Source organism: Neopsephotus bourkii, unplaced genomic scaffold (assembly GCF_033783945.1).
Source record: "Neopsephotus bourkii isolate Nb327-2 ecotype Australia unplaced genomic scaffold, CSIRO-AGI_Nbou_v1 NB_1060, whole genome shotgun sequence".
NCBI lineage: Eukaryota > Metazoa > Chordata > Aves > Psittaciformes > Psittacidae > Neopsephotus > Neopsephotus bourkii.
Window position 1 is genome coordinate 1,324,986 of NW_026901548.1, and position 24,211 is coordinate 1,349,196.

A 24,211-nucleotide genomic window follows, 5' to 3' on the forward strand; every position below is an offset into this window, starting at 1 on the left:
GGGGCTGAGCAGTGTCATCTTGTTTATTTATAGCCATTCTGTTTGCTTCTTAGAGTAAGTGTAATGCTTGGATTGCTTTCCTAGTCTGCTGGTTTCCTCAAGTTTCTGCAGAACCACACAACAGTCTGTGTTTCGCCTTCTTATCAGAAGTATCTGACATGAATCTCCTATGCTTACCCAGATGTGTTCTAGGTTTCACAGTGATGTTTTTTGCTGAGCAAGTGGCTTCTCACACTTGCAGTTAATAAAAGTAAAGAAAATTATATGAAGCCAAATTCATCACATTTTACATTTCGGTGTACAAGTCAAATTTGGCTAATACAACTTTCTACTTACGCAAAGGGTAATAACATTCCTGCTCTTGCTTAAACTTGTTTACCTTTTAGGTAATAGATGCCTACTATAATAGAGTTGTCTGTCCCAAGTCCAGTGGGGCTGCTTTTTTGGCAGTATGTCGGGGGAAGGTAACGTAACTGAGAACTTGTTTCATCTGAGTTCAGATTATATAGTTGATGGGGAAAAGATCATACGGATTTCAGTACATTTCTGTTACTTGTCTGTAATTACATGGGGGGGAGATACAAGTAAAAGAAGTAGAATGCCCTGAAGCCTTTTCAAAATGATATCAAGTTTATGTATGCCTCATTCATGTCTTTATTAAAGAAATATGTCTTTGAGTTCCTTAAATGGGATGAGCATCATCACACTTGCATTTCTTCTTGGCTGCTCGCTTGAAAACTCAGCCCATTAAATGAGAACAACTGTCTGGGAGGAGAACTAGAGGAAACATTTGTAATGAAACATGTTAGAACAACGCTGCTGAAAACCAGAAATATTGCTTGGCTTTAAAACATTTACGTGAACTTCAAGTCCATTTGGCTTTTCATTTGCACTTTGCAGTGCTGATAAATGGATTTATGATTATCACTGGGAACGTTTGCAGAATCATAGATTACTCTTAAAGCCTTTTTGGTGCTGCTTACCAAGAGATTTCCTTTGAACCTTCAGTCCCAGCCTCCAAAGTGGCTGTCAGATCAGTGAAGGACAGACAGAGCTCTTTGTGCTGGGACTCTCAGCTGAGTATTCCCATCCTTCCAACAGTAGTGTATTACCCTGAGAGGATTTGAGTCTGTGGAGAGATCTTGCTTTGCAGTAATGTGCAGTTGAAAGGCAGACTGTTTAGCTTGTTGAGGTCAAAGAGTTAATTGTATGGCTACAAAATTGGAACTGTTGGGGAAGATAAACCAAAAGGCGTGTGTTGTCAAAAGCTCTAAAACTCGCTCACTTCTTAACCAGATTTCTGATACCTTTCCATTATTGCTTTGAAGTGATTCTGTTCGCTTTTAATGTCAGAAAAGGTTTTGTCACTTTCTCATGTCTTGTTAGCAATTCAGGCTGTGGAAGGTTTAAATAGAGGTATTGGCTGATAACTTCAGACATCTGAATGCAGCTGTTCATTGATTGTGTTGGCTGAGGATATGCTTTGTCAGGGCCTCCTGGAGGGAAACGAGATGCTTAAAGGCCTGATATTAAAAGGAAAAAAATCTAGTTGAAACCATGCATATCATATTCATATGCTATGCTTGGCTAGGAGTTAAATTTAGTAGAGGGAAAAGCCTGAATTGTTCTGAAGCATCACTTCAAATCCTGTTGATAACGGGAAGCACTGTCTCCTCAGGCCAGCGAGGGCTTGGACTTTGCAGACAGAAATGGCCGGGGAGTCATCATTACTGGGCTCCCATTTCCTCCTCTTATGGAGCCCAGGGTTGTTCTGAAGATGCAGTTTCTGGATGAGATGAGAAGACGTGGGACAGGCTCACAGGTGATCCTGGGCTGTGTTTCACTGCTGGCTGTTTGCAGCTTTGTGTCATTGTTTCTCCCTCTCGTCTCTGTGGATTTTGGCTTTTGTTACCCTCCCAGCCTTGTGGCACCTGGAATGTCACAAGGAGGTTGTCACAAACGGAGTCACTTTTAGTTAGATAATGTTAAGGGTTCTGAATTCTTTCTCCGGTGGCATGGTGTCAATCAAAGAGAGAATCAAATCTGGTATAATTAAGGTTTCAGTCAAACTCTTTGGGTTTGTATTATCTCTCCTCCATCTTTCTATGGGAATTGTTTCATCCAGAGAGTGGGCAGGAGGAGTTGCCTGTGCTGGCTGCTCTGGCTTTTTACAAAAGTATGTATGTTACAGAACAGGGGGAGTGGCTTGAACCTGCCCGAGGGGAGACTGAGCTGAGCTCTTAGGCAGAAGCTCTTCCCTGTGAGGGTGCTGAGGCGCTGGCACAGGGTGCCCAGAGAAGCTGTGGCTGCCCCATCCCTGGCAGTGCTCAAGGCCAGGTTGGACACAGGGGCTTGGAGCAAGCTGCTCCAGTGGAAGGGGTCCCTGCCCGTGGCAGGGGTTGGGACTGGGTGAGCTTTAAGGTCCCTTCAACACTAACCACTGTGGGATTCTATATTTGAGTTTCCTGTGCACCACATGTCGGGTGATGTTCAAGTCAACCTGGTTTTGGTTTTCCTAGGCTTCCAGGGGTTTGTCAGTAGATCTTGTTGGCTGTGATTTCTTATTTCTGTAGAAATAGTGACTGTACAGCTCATAGAATACGTTTTACCTGGCAATTAATGTTGATTCTTCCTCCCACCTCTTGCAGTGTCTGTCTGGGCGGGAGTGGTACAACCAGCAAGCTTCCCGGGCTGTTAACCAGGCTATTGGCAGGGTCATCAGACATCGCCAGGACTATGGTGCTATCTTCCTGTGTGATGAAAGGTGAATCCTAGGCTCTAGAGCATAAACATACATCTCTGTATGTTTATGTATGTATCCCTGTATTTATCCTTTATCTTCTATGTAAATTGCTGATGTTACTGTTTGGAGTAGGCTGTGGTTCATAAGTAATTCCATTATTTTATATAATTGGCTATATAAATACTGCACTGCTTCAGGAAAGTAATGAGATTTTGATCATCTGCTCCCAAAATATACTGGTTTTAGAGCTGCAGGAGGATATTAATGGTATTAATGCAGAATAAGCCCATTTATTGAATTCCTGTTTGTAATGCTGCTGGAAATTATGGATAATAACTTGTGGGCTTGCATTTTCTCCATCTCTCACTTGAGAAGGCAGTTGCTGGCAATGCAGTATTTTGTGAGAAGAAAAGATTGTATTACTGAAACTGTATAATAGATATTATAGTAATATTATATTGCATTTATAGCCATTAATATCAATTAATATAGTAGGTATACAGTAGGCAACAGGAGTTTAATTGGTTGCCTTCAATGCTGAAGCTGAACTGGGGACAGTGGGCACAGGGCTGGACAGAGCCTTGGGCCATCTGGTCTAGTGGAAGGTGTCCCTGCCTGTGGTAGGGAGTTGGAACTGAATGATCTTAATGTCCTTTCCAGCCCTCATCATTCTATGTTCTAAACAGATCCATTTTCTCCCGAGTGAACTCATCACCCCCTTGTATTTACTGCACTCTTTCAACCTGTTGTTGTCTCGCTGCTCCTCCCTTGTGCTTTTGGACCCTGATCAAGCATTTGTTTAGTTCATTTAGGCCAACATGGCAAATAATTCTCCTCTTTTTCCAATCTTATGCAGGTTCAGCACTGATAATATGAGATGCAGGCTGCCTTCGTGGGTCCGCCCCTACGTGAACGTCTATGACAACTTTGGGCATGCAGTCAGAAGCGTCTCCATCTTCTACCGTGTTGCTCAAGAAGTGGTAAGTGTCTTTAAAAAAAACCAATCCCTCCATAAATCTTCTTGATAGTGTTGGAAATTGGGAATACTGAGCCAGGTGAGGAATGCAATGGAGTAATTTGTCACTTCCAAACACTGGAAGGTTTATGGGAAAGGAGAGATGCCTCGTTTTTCTCCATGAGTGAGCTGGGACAGGATGTGCTGTCATGCTGGGCAACTCATTAGGCTAGATCACAAAAATAACTTCCTTTCCCACTTCCTTCCAAACAGAGCTTTTATCGGATGGTGTGCAAATACTGGTACTGATGTTAGCATCAAAAAGCTTTCTGTTTCATACACAGGGAGAGGGTGTATGTGTGGAAGAGTCATCAAACCCTTAAATTTAAATCAAAGCTGGCTGGCATAGAGTATGAGATAAACCCATCAGTATTCATGCAGTTCATCCCTGGGTCATCTTTACCGATATGGCTTTTCTCGTTGCATTAAGAAGCTCTTTTTCTCTGTATTAGTTCCTTGATTTTAAAAGGTAATGTTGTAAAAAGACTTTCAAACTGACTGGAGAAGTGGGCTGGAAGACAGAATGGGGAGTTCTCTGTCCCTAAAATAGGGATTAAGATTAAAACAAACACAATTTCACATACAGACCTGGATGACTTCCTGGAAGATGCTTGGGCCAAATACAAGTTGTTCAGAATACTAAGTTACAGATAGATGGTGGTGGGTGACTTGATGATCTTTTCTGATCATAAATGGAAGTTTCATGGTACAATAAGAACCACAACCCAAAAAGCTTTGCCAGAGTTGCTGTGTCGCAGGGATCGTGTAAGGAAGCAATTGTTCTTTAGCAGGATCGTGGCCCTTTTTCTGTTACACAAGATCACTTAGTGCTAAGCCTGCCTACTACACTTCATCCATCAGTCTTGCTGTCCAGGATTATTGGGTATAAATGAGATGTCTTTGGGTTTTTGGCTGCAAAGGAAGTGGTGTGGAAGAGTGGATTTTGCCTGCTGTAACACTTCATCAACTGTTTGCAGATGCCCTTACCCCTGCCACAAGGCCCTTCTGGCTCTGCTGGTTCCCAGAGTGAAAGCGATGCGGTACCATCTACTTCATCTGAACAGACCCTCTGCCTGAGAAAAGCCAAACACTTGGATGACCATGTTCCCAGTTTGCAGAGGAAAAGAAAAGGTAAGTGTAGGCCCTCACAGATGTACTTTTCTGTTTTAAACTGAACTGAAAAAGGAGGAGCAAGAGACTAGAAACTGGAATGGGAGAGAAAGCAAGGAGGGCTCAGAGCGATGTAAAAGTGTGATCAAAGAGGACATAGCTTGGTATGAGATAAAGGGGGAACCAGTTGCAGCTATAGAGCAAAGAGGCAGGTGTGGCTTGACCAAACCATCCTGCAGCACAGGAGGAGATTGGTAGAATGTCATTGTTTGAAAGAATAACAACTGAAGTCTGTGTCTGACTAACGCTGACTTTCGTGTCTGTCTTCCATCCTGTTATACAAATGGCTGTTGCACAGTAATTTGACTTAAGAAAACAGAAAGCTGGCATTTACCTTGGAACAGAGAAGCTTATCAAGATTTGTGGTTAGCTCATGCCAGCATACAGTGTTTCCCATGTCAGTTATTCTTTGGGAATGTTCTGCTCTAGATTGGTTACTGGTTTGGAACAGAACAATGAAGTTGTGTTTAAATCTGTAGTTCCAAGGCCATGATGAGTGACCATGAGGCTGATTTCACATTGCATGGAAGCCAGTGTGACTGCAGGCTGTCCAAAGGCATTGCTTTTTCTCCCCCAGTTTCCAACCCTGTGCTTATGCTCCTTCCCTTGATTTGAATCCATCAGTTGTGCAACTGAGAGCAAGCAGGTGATCTTGCTGAACCAACTCACCTTACATCCATGTGACTGCTAGACCCATCTCAAAAGATGGGCTGCAGCGTGTGGCTGGAGGTAAAGGGAAGAAGCTGCATTGCCTCTTGACACACGTTTTTCAGTTGCATTGCATTTGCTGTAACATCAAACTGCCCGTGTAATCACAGTTTTGGCTAAAGAGTCTCTTGTACTGATTAATTTATAGTGTAATATACTTCCTTCTCAGAAGGACTTTTCTTAGTAGCTGACTGTTGAAGTCATTTCACAAAGTAGTGGAAATACATTTTGAAGAGAATGCCTTTTAGAAGTAGCAAATTGATACTAACTTGACCTACAGCTCAAACGTCTTCTATTTGAGGCCAAATACACCTGGATCCTGGTTAGTGAAGATATCTATTCTTGGGACCGTGAGGGTGACTGTTTCTTATAGGTATTGACACTGTGAGAATTGTAGCCTCAAAAGAACCTTGTTCTGCTTAAAAATAATAAACTATATTTCATGCCAGAATCTCTTAAACACAGGAACTGAGTTTTGGGGAAATCTATAAAGCCTAAGTAGTTAAATACAGATTACTGTTGCAGTAAGAATTTTTCCATTGATCATAAGCTATTTTGAGGTTAAATATGACCATCACTGAAGGAGTAGTTTGAGAGAAGTCCACCACACTTTGGTAACAAATGCTTGAGCAATGTGAGGGGTAAGTAACCAAAACAGTTTGCCTTACCAAGTCATATAAGTTTTGCAAGATGGGGAGATGAAATAAACCAACACATCTGTGTAGATTGCTACATGAGATTCTGAGCTATTACTAAGGCAAAGACAACAAAAGATGTGGAACGTTAATTTGTCATCTCTGTCATGCTGTAATGCCAGCAAGTGAAGATGGAGCATCCAGCCTGTGCATGGAATATGAACCAAAGCTCGTCTCGCCTAAAAGACCACGTATTGGGCTCTTGGATGCATTGGAGCGCAGTGAGAAGAGCAGCGAAGGTACAGAGGAGGAGAATGACTTGTCAGGAGAGGAAAAGGTAATGGCAAAGCAAAATGCTTGCATCTAAGTGAAAATTGCAGGTTCTAAAATGAAATGAGTTTGGCATTGATTGAAGAGTACCGGTTTGACCCTCTTTTAAGAGAAGCTCACTGTAATCAGCACTGGTAATGGCAAGTTCTAATAATTAAGCTTAATCAAAGGGTTTCCTTGCCACATTTAACTGAATGACCATACTGGTGCTGTGCTCTGTGGCTGCTGACCACATAGATTCCTGGAGTTAACCGTGCTCTCTGGAGAGCAGAGAGCTCTCAGAGGAGAGATGGGGTAGCTACACGGCTCCTTCTGGGTGCAAACTGTGTCAGCACTTGGGCTGTGACCAGATCCTGGGTTTCAAAAAGGGTGAGGGATTAGAAATGGCACTTTCAGATTAAAGAGCTTTGATTTAACTCAGAGAATGAATCTTGCAGGCTTACAGGATATTTCATCTGAACCAGAAGACCTCTACTCCATTACGATCAGCAAAGCTGCCTCTGTGCAGTTTGTTTTCTTTCCTCTTGGATTGGTGTTTTTGGTACAGTGGTGGTTAGGCTGTGGTGTTCTCTTTCCCAAAATCCCTGTCTGCAGCTCTCTTCTGTGCTACCATGAGCAGGAGTGTTGCAGGGCTGGCTTGCAGGCTCAGTTTGGCTGATGACCAGCATATGGCCTCCAGGAATGCCTATTGCAACATACCCAAGAGGTTTGCTTAGGGGAAAGAGTGCCTGGGGGGAAATGAGGAGGTATCTGGGGAATATCTGAGGAGGTCTAAGGGAGATGGCTGGAGCTGTGGACTGGACAGGGGAGTTACAGGCTTGGGGAAGCAAACAAGGATAATGAGCATTTAACTTGTCTGCAGCTGAGTGAGGAATTGGCTCCGTCACCCATGGGCCTTCACAATGCAAGCACCAGAAGTTCTTTGGAAGGGCTGTCCCATCCTCAGGGCTGTGGTAACTGGGCTGCAGTCTGTGGTTAACACACAGCCTTTGGCATAGCGCAGCATTTCCTTAAGTCAGAGAAGTTGCTGGGCCCAAGGGCTTGGCAGGGAGACAGCTCCTCTCCACTCTCTGGGTTCAGTGTTACCGTTCCTCTGTGGCTGCAGAGAACTGTGGGGTCACCCTGTGCTGCACCAAAGTCAACCTCTGGCACTGGAGATGTGGGGAGCAGAGCCCTGAGACATGCACTGAGTGCCTCTGAGGGAGCGGCTTTCATTCAGGATACAGCACTGAGCTGGCTTTAATCAGCGCTGCATTTGGACTGATAATGGGGTTGCTGTGCTTTATATCTCCCTTCACCCCATATTGTAGTGTCTGTGTTACTGTTTGTTCTTTTATCAAGGTTATGCTGTGCCCTTGTTCCCCCAGTAATGGAAACTCAGCTGCTGTCATTCTGAAACACTTTGCTGGGGTGAAAAACAGGAAAAGAAGCATTAGTCCTCTCAAAAAAGAATCAAAATACAAGAGCTAGTTCCTAAATCTGTTTAGAGAATGATTTGACAGTTCCTTTGATCCCTTTTCCCTTGAGAAATGCCTTGTGGAAACTTGTCTTTTAGAAGCCTTCTTTCTTCAGGATCGTGCTATTATGTGGTCCAGGATTAAGAAGATGGTTTTGATGGTTTTTCTGACTTACTGATGTATCATAAATATCTAATTTCCTGCTTCTATTCCAATTCTTCATTCTGTTACATGATGCTTAAATATATGTGCACTTAAATCATGGCCAGGCTTGTCTGGAATCCCACATCCTTGCAGTAGTATGAATGCACTGAAGGTTGTATTTGAGTATCAGCAGCTGACTGTACAAATGGTAACTCTGAGGGTATTTCCTTAGGGTTTGCTCACTTTAGTATCGCTGGTTTAGTTGTAGTTAATTTGACTCTGAAGCTTTGGGATCTGAATAAAGTCAGAGTGGAGCCTGGGGCTTCTGTTACATTTCACTGCTTCCTCTCACCCATGAACAACCCTGTTCTGTAAATGCACTGATAGTCACACACTTGCTATGAAATCCCTTTATTAGGCAAGAGCAAAGAGGTAAATCACTTCACATACCTGCTTTCTCAACAGGTATGTAGAAATCAGCTGGCATTACAAGTGATCCCACAGTTTCTTGTGTTGGTTGAGCTGGGTTTGATGTGGTTGATTCTGGCTTGATTTGGTGTTGGAGAGATGGCTGTTAAGCAGTTCCACTCCTCTGGCTTATGACTGCTTGCCTCTCTTTCGGAGGGATGCACCCCTATTCCCAGTCCCTCCAGTACAGATGCAGTTTGTTCTTATTGGGGATGGGAGGTGCTAAAGGAGCTTGTCAAGCCAGGAGTGTTTCTGCTCCTGTCTCATCTGCCCTGCTATTTTCTGCAAGGCTGCTTAGGTTTCCCTTCTCAGCACCCCAAGAGAAGCTTGAGAGAGGCTTTCTTTAGCAGATGAGTACTTGCAGGAAGGGGCACATGAGGCATCAGTCCCACACGGATGTGTGCATGCTCTAGGGCTACCCTGAGATGGGTAACTGTAAGTCCACTCTGATGCAACCTGCACCTTCAAGACAAACCTTTGGCTTTAATTTGCTCAGTTTTGATTTCTCTTTCTCACTTGTCCAGTAAGCGATCACCTTCCAGAAACACGTGTGTCTTGCAGGCTCTGTTGCAATCAGGTGGACTTGTTTCACTTTCTGGAATGGTGTCACTGGAATGGTGTCACTGGAAATGGCTGAATTCAGTGGAGAATTCAAAGGAGGAAATTCTTTCCTGTGAGGGTGGTGAGGCACTGGAATGGGTGCCCAGGGAGGTTGTGAATGCTCCATCCCTGGCAGTGTTCAAGGCCAGGTTGGACAGAGCCTTGGGTGAGATGGTTTAGAGCAAGGTGTCCCTGCCCATGGCAGGGGGGTTGGAACTGGATGATCTTCAGGTCCTTCCCAACCCAAACTGTTCTATGATTCTATGATAACATTATAAAGCTTTTCTTTTGACCTTTCTTCTTTTCATCTTCACAGGCGCAGCGTCTGTCAACACTTTCCCTTCAGCATGAGAAGAGGCTGGCAGATGAGCAGAAAGGAGGAAAGAAGAAAATAAAGCTCGTCAGCAATACAGTACGTGTTTTCCATATGTCTGTGTCATCCCTTTTGTTCTGTAGACTGCTTTAATTTGAATTGGAAATTTCCAGGCAGACAGATGAGTGATGCTGGAACAGCTGTGTCTTTCTTCCAAACCATAAATATTCATCAGTGCACAGCTGAAATCTTCCTGTCATTCGCTTTCTCAAATCCAGATGTCACAGACCCAATCAAGCACGGGTCCAGGTAGGGCTGGTGGGTGGAAAGAGTTCTTTACCTTGTTAGCAGCATCTCCTCCCATTGACTGGGTGTGATGGGTGGTCTTAGTCTGTTTGGATTAGACTAGAACAGAACAGTTCACTTGGAAGGGACCTACAGCGCTCATCGAATCCAGCTGCTGGTAAACTCATGAGCATCCTTGTGGTGCCAGCAGCTGTCCAAGATGCTGCCCTGGTGCTGGCTGCTGGCAGGCTCCCAGACCCCCCAGCAGGTGAAACGGATAGAAATCATCACAGCCCCTGGAGCTGATAACCCCCCAAGGTGTAAGGAAAGGAGCAGGTTCATTGCAGAAGGTTGTGTTGGCAGTGTTGCTGCCTGGTGTCATGATGAGTCAGCCTCGCTCTCAAGGTTTGGTGTAAATGCCATTTCTCTTATTAAGCCTTCTCCTAAGAATAGTGTTGTGTAACGAGACTTGGCTGCCTTCTCTAGGAATAGTCCTCTGAAGGAGTCAGTTCTGTCAGTAGGGAAGGTGAATAGCATCTCTTTTCTGTGAGGGAATGAATGCTCGCAGGCCTTAGAAGGGTTTAGAACTATAATAATCAGCTGGGGAAATAATATGCATGTGCCTCAAGGGATTGCCTCATTGATGCTGGTTTTTGTCCTGAAGACTTGTCACAAGGGTCTCATGGCTTTTATGTGTGTCTGAGCACATTGTAACGCATAGCTACTTCGTATGGTTGTTCTGAATCTTTTCCAAGTCCCTGCTGCTTATGATTGCTGAAGATGCTTCCCAATACAAGAGAGTACTCTGGCTTGCTGATGTGTATAGTGTCCTCAAGAAACGTCTTAGGGGAACTGTGTTTTGTTCTTTGTATCTCCTGTTTCAGAGGTGTGTTTGTCAATTCATTGGGCATTTCCAGGAGGTAGGCCAGTTAGATTGGTGCTTGTTCTGTGGCACTGAAACTGGGGTGTGGGTGTTGTGGGGGGCAATAACACGTGGATACGTGGGTGACAACCATAACTGCAAGACACGGTAGTTGAAGGTATTCATTGTTCTGCGTGCTGGCTGTGTTCGTATATTGCTTCCCCGTGAATTCCTGTGGGAATAACTCCTCGGGTCATGCTATTTCCTGAGATGTTTTCCTGTCTTCACAGCAAGCTGAAAAGAAACCCAACCCGACAGAGAATAAGAGGACTCGAGCAGCATCGTACTTGGCAACAGTGAAGAAGACCCTAAGCCAAGAGAGCTATAAGCTCTTCTCTGCGGCTCTTCAGGACTACAAGATAAGGGACGACTTCCTTGCTGTGTTATCTCAAATGAGTGCTCTCTTCATAGGGGATGAAGAAAATCATGTCTTGCTGCGAGGTATGATGGCTTCCCCAATGTCTTTATGTGACCTTTGTCTTTTAAATAGACTTGGGTACTTTGGAGGTGGTTTAGATTTAAAGTACAGATGAAGCAGGATGATAATCATGAACTTCCATTACTTTATATCTCCATTTGTCTCCATGCTACCTGACCTAGAAGTCCTGCCATTGTACGTTTCTGTGGCATTTGCTACCTGTTGTGGACTAATTTTTCCCCTTTTTTCCCCCTCTTTTCCCCATCTCTTCCTTCTCTCCAATGAAAGAATTTTACCAGTTTATTCGACCTCATCATAAGAAGCAGTTTGACGAAGCGTGTTACAATCTGACTGGAGAGGGCTGTGGCTACAAACCTGAGCACAGCCTCCCGCTGGAAGGGCAAGACATCCTAGCCCGGAGCTTAGGTGAGAAGCCTGTTTAAGCAGCAGGCAGCTGCATCATTTGATGGCCATTACCCAACTTTAAGAGCAAGATGTGTCTAATGTGTAGCAATGCAAGGATGGAAGCCAATTTAGTTTAATCAATATTCAGCTAAGTCTTTGCTCTGAATGATCCTCTTGCTTGCCTTCCCATGAGCATACACAGAGCCTGAGCATTGGTTACTGCGTAGTTACCATACTGTATGATGCCCATTTTATATCAAAAAGGAATTAAAGATCTATTTTAATCATGAATCTAGTCTGTGGATTTAAGATCTTTGTGTGCGTCATCTTGGCTACCCGCATAGTGCCACCAGAATTGTGAACAGAGGGTCATCATGTCCTCACAGAGCTTGTGAGGTTTCTTTGACACCCTGGAACAGTATAGCCCTGAATAAAGGAGGGTGTTAGCTCAGGCCCTTGTATCAGAGGAATGCACCTGCATCTTCAGGTGTCCTCTGCATAGCGTGGCATTGTGAAATGCACCATTCTGTGTTCATTGTTCCAATGTTCACTGCTAATGCACTGGGTTGATTTAACAGAAGAAGAAGAGAGTCAGCAGGAAATGACCTTCTGGAAGGACTCATGTGCTGGGCTAGATACTGAGCTCCACCTGAACCAGGGAGGTTTCCACTTGCTACCATGGCTGTGTAGTGCAGGTAACTTCATGTTAAAACCACAGTCGCAAGGTAACATGTTATGTTTGATGTTGTCACTAAGTCCTCCTGGTGGGAACCTATGTCTTTTGTGCTCACCTAGCAGAGAGCTCTTTATTGTAGGTAGAAGTGATGGTAATTCAGCATTTTCAGCAGGGATTGTACCAAATGAGCCACAAAAGCCATTAAATGAAAGCCAGGTCGATAGGAAAGAAACCAATTGAAGCCAGAAGTTTGCACTGAGGACTGAGCTGGCATGTGTCAGGGAGGGAAGGGCGAGTTAAACACAAGCTTCCTGCTTGTCCATGGTTTGTGAGAGAGCCATTTAAGGAATGTAATTTTAGATGAGGTCAGTGTGAGTCTAGGTATGAAGAAGAAAACAGTTTTGGTTTGGTTTTGGACGCTCTGTTTTTCCGTAGAAACAGAGACCAGCAAGTGTATCCTCCAAATTGCACGTATTCCCTCTGACCTCCCGTCCAGTGTTTATCTAGGAAGTCAAAGGCTCGGTTGTGATTTGATCACACATCTTCCTGAGAACAGCTGGCACTGTCTTGTATTTATAAGGCAATGAGTAAGGGCAGTTGGGCAGCTCGGAAGTCTCTCTTTAGAGTGCAAAGAACAGGCAATGGCTAATCCTTTCTTTTCAGAGAAGAGCTAAAAAGCTGCTGTTTCGCGGAAGGCTGTAAAAGCTTTCCGTGCCTGAAGCCATGGTGCTTATTTTGCTTGGATTTCCTGTTTTGTTTTCTGTGGTAAGAACATTTGAACAAAGCCACCTTAGTCTGAGACTGGTTTTCGCAGAAGCTTGTTTCCACTGAAAGTAAATGAGAATTTACTCATTTAAATAGCAATAAATGCCTGGGTACCTTCTGCTGCTCACAGGAGTATGCTCCTGTGACAGTGTCAGCTGTTAGATGTGCAGTAGGAGATACTGATGGTAAAATTCACACCCATGGTTTTTCCCCTTTCAGGAAACGGAACTAAGCCCGTCTTTTAAAACTGCCTTCTTTAACTTCTCTAAAAGGTCCTTTGATGAAGAATAAAGAGCTAAATGCCAAAAGATGGGACTGTTTAATTTCAATCAGTTTCTTAGCATATAAGTCATATGTATTTGCATGCCTGTAATATGCAAACCAGAGCTTTTCCTTTTAAAATGGGTCAGAAATCAAAGACTGATGTTTTGAATAGCAGTCTGCTTGGAGTTTAGCATGAGGTTCACAGCTGCCCCTAACTTCTGTTGTCCTCCTACGTTGCTCTTGTGCTGTCTTATGTGTCATTTCAGTTTTTTGGTGCTGTTTCCCTGTTGGTGTTTTCCCAACACCACAGACACAGGCAGATGCAGACATGCCTTGTCTCCTTCTGTTAATAAGAGGTGACAAATCTAGTCTTTAATTGCTCTCAGCAGGCTACTTACCCTGATTTATTGCTGAGTCCCATGTGCACTGTCTTTGTGTCACCTTCTCCTCATTCTCTAGTGATCATCTGACATCTCCAGCTAAAAAGTTAAATAAAGCCCCTCAGACAATGCTAAAAAGCCATCCCTGAACTCGATTTGCTCAGTTTCCAGGCACAGGCATTGGCTCTGCTCAAGGTCATGCCAGAGGGAGGTGCGTGGCTATGCAGGCGGTGTTGGAGTTGCCACTGCACAGTGGTCCAGGAACCCCCTTCTGAATGAGAAGTTGACACAAAAGAGTGGCTCAGTTCCTCCCCAAGCCCTGCTCACATGTGTGCTTTGTCTCTCAGGGCATGTTTATGGTCAGACTGCAAGGGACGACACTGCAGAAGCTTCGACCTCTACAAGATACGACCAGGAGGTCCTCCAGGACACCTACTTCAACGAAATAAGGACGGCTCTGGGCGAAACCAGTTACCGCTGCTTGCATGATGCTCTGCTAGCTTACCAGGAGACAGATACCTATGGTTCCCTGATCCTGGTGTTAGCAAACCTCGCCTCTGAAAATCCAGAACACATTGGTCTCCTGAAAAGTAAGGGATGTTTTAAAAATCACTTGTGTTTGGTTGAAAATAAGATGTAGGTGTTGCGTCAGCAATGACTTTTTGCTGCTCATTGGTTTGCAAGGTCTCTACTCTTAGGAAAAGCTTGTAGCATTTGTAAGCTTCACTTCAGCAAAGCAGATACATGGAGCAGCAGGAAAGCTAGGTTGGAAAAGACCTGATGTTCAGAGAGGGGAAAAAAGTCAAGGTTATGAAATCTTAATCTCTGTTTGTTCACTTAGAAATTGGCCATGGAAAACCTGAGATAAGACCTCAGTAATTCCCGTCCCAACCCTTGGTTAAGCTAACTTCAGTCAGATGATTTCATTACCTTTTGTTCTCCTTAGTTACTCCAAGTGGTTGCTGTTTCGACAGTGCTGGCTATTGAATTGACTCAACTGTATTCTCATAACCATTGATTGCTCTACTGGTGCTAAGGTCTTGGATCACTTCCCGGTTTTAGGATAAGCAATCACTCTTTCAATTCACTATTCTTCTATAGAGCTTTATCTGGGAGTAGTTATGGAACTGTGTCATAATTTAATAACCTTTATTGATCATAGTAATCTTTCAAGCCAATACTTATTTTCTCAGAAGTGGTTTGGGTTGGGTTTTTTTCCTTTCATGGGGTTAATGATGAAAGCATTTAGGAAGCTATAAGTGTTCAGAATTTAAAATTGGGCTTTATTGTTGAAGAAGGGTTAAATGCTGGTCTTGATGGGCTCTGCATGCTGGTCCTGATGGGCTCTGCGTGCTGGTCTTGTGCTATGTAACACCTCAGTTCTACCTGCTCCTGTGTCTCTGATGTGAACTCCTCTGCAGGAAATGCTGCAAGCCATATGCTGGGAAGCACTGATTCTGTTTCATTTCGTGTCTTCAGGAAATACCAATAAGTATTCCACTGCCCTCGAATAGATGTCAGTCTCCATGCTTTTAGAAAAGAGGTTTTCTTCTGCTGCATTAACTACTCAGATTAGTCCTGCCATAACAAAGAGTGGGAGGGGAATGAACTGGGTGGCACTGTGAGTCACAGTCTCCCCCTGAGCATTCCTCTGCTCACAGGCAGGGAGTCGATGTCTTTACCAGGCAATTTCTTTGACCTCAGAAGACTTTGTGGTGGAATTGCCTGTGCTTGGCAGCAAGTCACAGTTGGGGCTTTTCAGAGTTTCTGTATTCTGTGTTGTGAATCTCGCTGTTGTCAACAGTAAGAAGATAAACCACCTTTCTGAGAAAGGCTTTTTGGGTGTTGTGTATACACCTGGTGTCACTAGGCCAGGTTTCAGGTGAAGGGCTGGGTCGGGTGTTTGTGCTTGGCTGTAGAGAACAGAAGAACTTCAGGGGAAGTTGGGATTATTTTCAGTACTCATCTAGCTTCTAGTAAGGAAAACCCCATAGTTATAAAAGCCACAAAACCATGAACGTTCCACCAGCCTGAGGATGCTGAGCAATATGGCTGATGCATTTCTCCCCTCCAAAGCAAGGAGTCTTCAACGGCTGATGCATTTGACTGTGTTTTCTTCTGCACAGGATTTCAGATGTTTGTACGTCCTCATCACAAAGGTATTGTTGAAGAGTTGTTTTCCCATTTTCCTGAAGCGGCCCACAGAAATGAAGAGTGCCAAGAGACGCTGCAGAACAGCTGCTTAGCTATGGGAGAAAGCAGCCACATCCAAGGTTGGGAATGAACGTTGTCAATTCACAAACAGAATGTTGGGTTTGATTATGGTGGGTAGTGTCCCTGCACGAGGTGTGCAAAGGAAGATCGGGGCAATTGGCTGTGTCTAAATTGTGTTTAAATACCCAAGAGGTGTAAGGTAGAAAGCAATGAGAGATGGGAAGTGCAAGGAAATGAGAAAAACCAGGTCTGGTGACACCTTCTTTAAACTGTGAAGTGTGCTATGGGTGAAGGCAGAATCTGCACTGAGGTGGGGTTGGGAGCAGGTGTGGATGGAGATTCACTCTCTAGGAAGCATTTCCACAGAGCTGTTCCTTTAGGTTTCCTTCCTGAGAAAGTTGGGGCTGTTCAGCCTGGAGAAGAGAAGCTGTGTGGAGACCTCAGAGCAGCTTCCAGTATCTGAAGGGGGGCTATAGGGATGCTGGGGAGGGACTCTTCATTAGGGACTGTAGTGATAGGACAAAGGGGTAATGGGTTAAAACTGAAACAGGGGAAGTTTAGATTGGATCTAAGGAGGGAATTCTTTCCTGTGAGGGTGGTGAGGCACTGGAATGGGTGCCCAGGGAGGTTGTGAATGCTCCATCCCTGGCAGTGTTCAAGGCCAGGTTGGACGGGGCCTTGGGTGCCATGGTTTAGAGCAAGGTGTCCCTGCCCATGGCGGGGGGTTGGAACTGGATGATCTCCAGGTCCTTTCCAACCCAAACTATTCTATGGTTCTATAAAGGGTCCCTTTCAGTCATAAAGCATGTGTTAGTATCAGAAACTTCTGTTACCGAGCAGTATAGCATTAAAAAATAGTTATTCAAAGGGTGGTTTTCTTCTTGTGCAGTGAGAACTTACCTCGAATTGTGCTTTGTAGAGCCTGTGTTTTGCATTCTGTGCTGCTTTGTATGCTGATTGTCTCGTTTAAAACCCAGATCCAGGCACTTCTGAGGCACCGAGGAGAACTCAGGGGAGCATTCCCTCATACTTTACCTGGAAAAGCCGATGTGGATTTTCAGAGACTGGAGGAGGAAGCATGAGAATGGAACCACCCATAAGTTCTGCACGCAGTCCTTACTTTCGCAGAGGTTTTGATTCAGATGATGGTAGGTATAGGTGAGATACTGGGTTTTTTGGGTGCAATTCCTTAACAGGCAGAAATAAAGAAATGGGAATCTTGCTAATGCTCTATTAAATGATGCCTGTATCTGCTCAGGTGCTGGGATGATTCGTGGCGTTTGCTAAGTAGAAGTTGTACTTCAGGCCACTGGCATATGTCCTCTCAAAGCACTTCATTGTTTTTATCTCAATGGTGTCAGAGTTTCCTGAGAACTTGGGGATCTTTCTCCCAACTTCCTTGTAAGGCGAGGATGTCACCTCAGCTTCTAAATGGGGATCTGAAGCACCAAAGGCTGAGTGAGGTTATGGGAAAGGCATAACATAGCAGGGCAGGTACTGCACTGGTGAGGTAGTTTGTGGTCGTTGTTTTCTGGGTTACACTGGAAATGTGGAGGAATGAGAACATCCCAGGTGATTACAGGGAAAATACAGGAATTAAGTCATTTTCTCCCTGTCTTTCTCTCTCCCCTTCTCCCTCTTTCTCTGTTCTAGAGAGCTACTTCTGCCCCAACTGCCGAAGTGAAAGTGGTATGCCTTTAAACTGTCCGTTTTGCAGATACTCTTGCTGCGAAGCCTGCTGGAATTACTTCTTTAAGGTGATCTCTTTTATTGGTTTCACTCTGTCCTGAAACTGCGGGCGCGTTTTGTGCTTTTCAGAGCCACGTGGACAGCCCTGGGAACAGAATTCCTCTTCACAGGAATGTTTTCCCACTTGTTTCATGATTCTCCACGTGTTCTGCAGTGTGATTGAAGGCAGAGCTCTGCCTTAAGCTGTGGGGTTTAAACCACTGCGTTTCATTCCGAGCTGCCTCCACGTGCTTCCCTGCCTAGAGCTATGCAGGCAACAAGCTGTGGAGTCAACCTGGGTGGTTTTCCTGCATCTGAACCTTTAGTTTAGGGTTTGGGTTTTTTCTTGCTTAGTTTCATAATCTTTCCCATCTAAAAACCTACTGTAAAACACTGCCATGAAATGAGGCAAATCAGGAACAGGCTGCCCAGGGAAGTGGTAGAGTCACCATCCTTAGGGACATGCTTTAGTGGTGGGCTTGGCAGTGCTGGGTTCACCATTGGACTCTATGAGCTTAAGAGTATTTTCCAACCTAAACGATTCTATGAGTGTATATTCTAAATTCATGCTCAACTATCTCCTGTGTTATCCTCTCCTTTGGTTTTCCTGGCTGAGTAAATTGGTGGATTTAGGCGAGAGGATGTAACTGATCCCACTGGTAACATGAGGGTGGTCAGACACTGGAACAGGCCTTTTGGAGAGGTGGTTGATGCCCATTAGAACATGCTTTAACGTTTGTTCAGCCTTGCAGTGGTCAGGGAGTTGGAATGGATGATTAATGTGGGTCCCTTCCAACTGTTGTATTCAGATATCCAATACAAAATGGCATTTGGGGAAATGAGTCATTCCCGATGGGTCATTAGATGTTAATGACTTCCATACTTGCCGCTTACCCGAATAGTCTCGGTAAGTCACAGTGAAACTTCATCACACATTGTACGAGGTGATGACAGAGGAAAGAAAGTATCTGTGTTTTTTCTTAGCAAGATGAGTCAGAGCTGTGCTTTGTGGTAGCACCCCCAGCCCTGCGAGCTGCATGCGCTCTTATAAATTGGGAAGACAGATGTAGTTTGAAGTGAATAACCACAACATAATAGCAGGCTTACTGAGTCAGAGGAAAGGTTGGGCTAGCCCAAGCCTTCTGGCTCTGACAGTGGCCAGAAGAGGATCACTAGGAAGGGATAAAAGAACATGGCAAGCACGAACCATGGTTCTGGCAGGTGAGCTCTCAGCCCTGAAGCTATTTGCAGCACAAGAACTCTGATGCATTTTGAACACAAAGGGATGTGTCATCCCTGCCCTAAAGGAAGTACTTCTACAGCGTAGCCAAGTGTTATAGAAGCAAGAGACCTTTAAAGGTCATTTAGTCCAACCCCACTATGTGGAAGAGCCACATCGTTTCTGTTGTCATATTGAACCTGCTTCTTGCTAGTTCAGTTTAATGCCCCACTTGCTTAAAAAGGACAAGCAAAACACTTTTCCAGTTCTCAAATGCCCTGTGGATACCCTGCCTTTTGTAAGTGCACCTTTGGAGTCTCACCAATGCTGTCACCCTTTTGCCTCCTCCATAGGCAGCAGACACCAAAGTCCTTATTTCTAAAACTGGGGTTTTATTCTTATGCTTTTATGCTTATGCTGTTGGGCATAAGAAGATGTAAGAAGCATCTTCTCACCAGCTGAGACTTCTTGCTCCGCTGCCCAAGGAGTCCTCAAGGCTCAACATGATGGACTTTCTATAGCCTTTGTTATGGAGAACATGAATTTGTGTGGTCTTTGTCACCTACACCTATGACAGAGCTTTCTAGTGGTGAATGGTTCTCAGGATACACTAATGTTAACATGCTTGTGATATGATTTAAGTGTAATGCAGTTAATGGAAGGTCAGATGTCTTCTAGTTTGGGCTATTTCTTGAGCACTGATGCAGAGACATCTCCTAGTGATGAGGCACAACTCTTCTCTGCTAGCCATGCAGATGGGAAGGAAGAACAGCCTGGTTGACAGCGCAGGGTTGCAAACAGGAAGGAGGTTATTCCCTGTTTCTCTGAAACCAGTCCCAGAGGAGCCATCCCCTTCACTTCCATCCACATTCCTACCAGTGTGTTTGTGACTGGGGTGCCTTTACCAGGAAATGAGCCACCCTGTTTCTTCTGTCTGAGCTCGGAACTCATCAGATACCCTTGGGCTTTGTCACCCCTGCCTGGGCTGGCTTGGAAAACTCATCTCTTATTTGCTAACACGTTACTCACTGTGTTTCTTCAGCTCCAAAGCACTTTGGTGCATGTTGGCCTATGAGGAAGTGACTAACTGCAGTCAAACTGCAGCGACTTGGGCTTTGCAGGCTGTGGTTCTTTTCTGGTTTCTTTTATTGACATACCTTAGTGGTGAGTGGATTTGGAAGCTTTCGGAGGAGCAGACAGAATTCCCTGCCGCTGGAGGGGGTGTTAGAGGGATTAGTGCTGGTGCATGTTGGGTCAGTGTCTATGGAGAAGCCTTGCAGAGGCTGTACCAGCATATGCTGCTTTTGGCTTGAGTTTTCTGTGCAGGGGTCTACTGCTGCTTTCCAGTGCTTAAGGGCATTACTTACTCATGCTCGTCTTTGAGACATGAGTTATTCTCATTTGGACCATCCGTAATACGGGCAAATAGTATGAGATTTCACAATTGCTTCTTCCATTTAGAATATTCAGAGCCCTTTGACAAATCACTGCCTCCTGGGAGGTGAAGTGAGTTTTCCTCTCCCTCCATCTGTTACTTTCTAGAGTCAAAACACAAGTGCCTGAGCCCATCTTCTGTTGCAGAGATTAACCTCCATCCCACTGGGAATCCTGCACAGTGCCCCTGATGCGGGTAACCATCACTTTAGTCTACAGAGGCCGTATTTTCACAGCTATTTAATTCAATATACTTTCACCATCTCACTTTTAAAATGAGCTTTTTACGAGGTATAAAAAGAACGGTGGAGTTTTACCTGCAGGTCAAATGGCCAAAGAGCAGCCTTTAAACTTGAAGCTGAGTGAAGAAGCAACCTGAAACCTGGCTGCAGAAACGGTTGCTTCATGTCCCCAGGTCTTCTGGTAACTGAGGAAAGGTGTGGGGTTGGTATGAAGAAATGAATGTCGTTGGTTCCCTTACAAAACTCTGGTCATGACCATATGTATCAGGAGGTTGTTTCCTCCTCATCTGTGCAAGAGGAAGCAGGAGTTCAGGGAAGTGCTCAGCCATCTTACGGGATTTTACTAGCAAGAAGAGCACTTAATGCTTCACAGCAGCTCCTGCAGGCTCTGTATTTCCTCATTCCAGTGTTTTAGCCTTCCAGCTATATCATGGCTGTAACTAATGAAAGCAGCTGCTGTGAAGTTTGTTGCTGTTTTGCTGGGAGGTGTTCTTCTTCCTTTCATTCCTAGTAATTAAACACCTGCAGGGTGACACTGCATTTAGAATCATAGAACAGTTTGGGTTGGAAAGGACCTTAAGATCATCCAGTTCCAACTCCCTGCATGGGCAGGGACACCTCACAACCATCTCACCCAGGGCTTCGTCCAACCCAGCCTTGAACACTGCCAGGGATGGAGCATTCACAGCTTCCTTGGGCAACCCATTCCAGTGCCTCACCACCCTAACAGGAAAGAATTCCCTCCTTATATCCAATCTAAACTCCCCCTGTTTCAGTTTGAACCCATTACCCCTTGTCCTGTCACTGCAGTCCCTAATGAAGAGTCCCTCCCCAGCATCCCTATAGTCCCTCTTCAGATACTGAAGCTGCTATGAGGTCTCCACACAGCCTTCCCTTCTCCAGGCTGGAAAACATAGCAGATTATGGTACCCTGGGGTCTGTGAAGTGACCACCGTGGCTTCTGGTTCATATCTGCCCCTTGCAAACGTGATGGAGAAATGTAACGTGTTTACCTGTGTGTTTTGTTCTTCTCTTTATTTAGACATCCAAGAAGTGCCCATCGTGCTGCTGTAGAGTGAGGAAGCGGCAGTTTTTCATTGCATTCTTCAGGTGATAATCTCCCTGAAAGGGCAAGTTCTTGGTTATCAGCAAAGAGAAATCACTGCACTCTGGTTGAACAGAAGCCAGAGGAAGGTTCATTTAAATCTCTTTGATCCTTGGCCTTGCATTACCTGGTGTGCACCAACATGTACCATTTCCTCCTGCAAAGATGATCGAGTCTGAAAGGTCTCGGCAGGAGAGAAAGCCAAATGTTGTTCCCCGTTGGAACGAAGGTTTAGTTTGTGTTTCAGGTTGTTAATGTTATTGTGGCCATGCTTAAACTGAAGTTATATGCCCCGGAGGTGGCTGTTATTCATGGGCCCTGCAGGTGATCCCTGCTGAGCAGCAGCACTGGGATGGAATGGAGCTGGCACATGGGGAGGCCAAACCACCCCCTTCACCACCACGGTGTTCCTGGAAGAAGTGATTCACGGTCACCGTTTGGTGTTAGGCAGCAGCTGCTGTCTCCATAGCAGAAGATGCCAAGGGGGTGATTGTTTTACACACAATCCAGTGTTGGATAACGAACAGAAACACCCCCCTTGCATCTGCTCTGCTCGCCAAAGCCCAAACTCCTTCCATCATGCTGGGGGTTCTAAAGAGGTTTTGTTTCCTGCTCGGGGCTGGTATTTCTGTTGTGCTGTGTTACCTGATGCTTAATTCCCAAGGAGGAAAAGGAGCAAACCAATTTCAAACCTTCAGGTAAATCAAGTTGAATGTGTTGAAAGGTCCTCTCTCTCAGTAGTGAGTACAAGGGGTTAACCCGAGCTATTGTATCACTTCAATGTTCAGCAGCTGCTGTAAAGGAAACTCTAAATAAACTGTTGTTATTGGGTTTTGTTTGATTTAGACTCAAAATAGTCATTTCTATTCGGTATAAACCCATTGGGCCTGGAGCCCAGTGGCCCTTCGGGGGGGAAGTGGAAAGGTTTTATACCATGGGGGTTTTGACACGTGGCTGTTGCTGTTTGATGAACAGGAGCAAAGGGTTGGATTCTCACTTGGTGATGAGCTCTGTGGTGACAGAGGCACTTCCCACAGCTTAAAGAGTATGTTCTTCACTAGTTCCAGGGGTGGCTCTGCTCTGCAAGGGGATTCCAGACCATGGGAAGTTGGGAAAACTCTCTGTTATCAGCTGATAACACAAACACAAGCTGCATTTTAACAAACCCTAAAGGTTCTTATGTCCCCTGGCTCTAGAATTCAATCCCGGTGTCTCTTCACATCTTGTAGTTGCTGGGTATTGAGATGTTTCTTTTCCAGTCTGGAATCCATTGGACAATGGTCAATGAGAGATACAGTGCATCTTAAGCACTGAAGCACTGGATAAATGTGTGTGTGTGTGTACCCAGGTCTGGGCTTGCTATCTGCAGAAGAAGAAAAGTGGTGGTTTTATGTGAAATGGGAGCTTTCTGTCCTTTATAAGCTAACAATTAGAAATGACAGCTATTTATACAGGAATTAAGGTCATTTGGGGCTAATGTATATCCTGACATTTAAACCTGTGAGTGACTATTACCTTCTATCCACATACCTACTCCTCATAGTGGTTTAGGTCCTGAAGACAAGACTAAATGATGCAGAAGAAGTGCTGGAGATTTGAAATGTAGGTAGGACAAATCACAGCACAGTCTGTGTGTGTATAGATGTTGGAAATGGATGATCTTGGGGTCCTTTCCAACCCTAACCTATGATTTTGTGTGTAGAACTGAACAGCAGGTGGTTTGGATCAATGGTCTCAAGGAGGCAATAGTGTTAAACTCTTGTTCTTCAGAAGGACATCGAGTGTTGTAGCGTGCAGACTGCATTGGATTTAATGATGGGAATGCCACAGTTTGGAGTGAAGTCATGCCAGGATCATGGAAGGCAGCTTTGTTCCCCAAAACCAAAGCACCTCCTGAAAGGTGCCCCATTTGATTTGTCAACCCTGTTGGGGTTGCATTTCTGCAGGTTATGCCCTGAGTGTTCTTCATCATCATTAGGCCCCTTTCCCATTTTTCACCAGCACAGCAGCTAATAGAGCATTACAGAAGCTCCTATAGAGAAAAGGATGCTCCCAAGGGGAGCAGCTTTGGCTGGTGCCAATGGTTTGCAGTTGGTGGCTTTGGAGGGATTTGGATTCTCTTTGTGGGATGAAGCCTTGCAGTTACTTCCAAGCAGATCCCATCTCTTGGATGCTGGGCAGGCAATGGAAGGGGAAGGCTGGGTGCTGAGTGCAGGCTGGGAGCAGTAAAACACTGCTCAGTGATAAAGACAGTTCAGTGCCTTGCCTATTGTGTGAAGATCTCTCCCTGGGGAGAGCTGCAGCTTCTGCTTGTGCCACTGGAGGGAAACCCCAGCACGAGACATGAGCTTTGAACACCTCCAGAGGCAGCGAGATGATGATGGCGTTGTTGAGGTTTGCCTGTTGGAAATCAGCTGCCATGGACTGCAGGGATGCTGCTGGATCCAGCCCGACTACAGGAAATGCTTACAGAGGTACGTGTGTCATCTGATGGGCAAACATTATTCCTCTCTTTTCCCCCTCAGCTGCAATAGTTTCCTACCTGTGCTTTTCCCTTGCTGCTGGAGACCG

The 24,211-nt window shown here is 44.9% G+C and overlaps 1 protein-coding gene across 3 annotated transcripts in view; it reads left to right on the forward strand.

Annotated features, from left to right (window-relative positions):
* The window catches only part of RTEL1 (regulator of telomere elongation helicase 1), a 363,295-nt gene extending 350,705 nt beyond the window's left edge, over positions 1–12,590 (forward strand). Inside the window, exons 22-31 of one of the 3 annotated variants that reach the window (XM_061361398.1) lie at positions 387–464; positions 1,679–1,822; positions 2,649–2,764; positions 3,600–3,723; positions 4,736–4,889; positions 6,454–6,608; positions 9,587–9,682; positions 11,021–11,231; positions 11,497–11,634; positions 12,192–12,590. In XM_061361398.1, the coding sequence (XP_061217382.1) occupies positions 387–464; positions 1,679–1,822; positions 2,649–2,764; positions 3,600–3,723; positions 4,736–4,889; positions 6,454–6,608; positions 9,587–9,682; positions 11,021–11,231; positions 11,497–11,634; positions 12,192–12,529 (1,554 nt within the window). In that variant the 3' untranslated portion in view covers positions 12,530–12,590. Of the gene's footprint in view, positions 1–386; positions 465–1,678; positions 1,823–2,648; positions 2,765–3,599; positions 3,724–4,735; positions 4,890–6,453; positions 6,609–9,586; positions 9,683–11,020; positions 11,232–11,496; positions 11,905–12,191 lie in introns of those variants that run through there. The other 2 variants (XM_061361399.1, XM_061361400.1) reach the window with 2 other exon arrangements.
* The last annotated feature ends 11,621 nt before the right edge of the window (positions 12,591–24,211 follow it).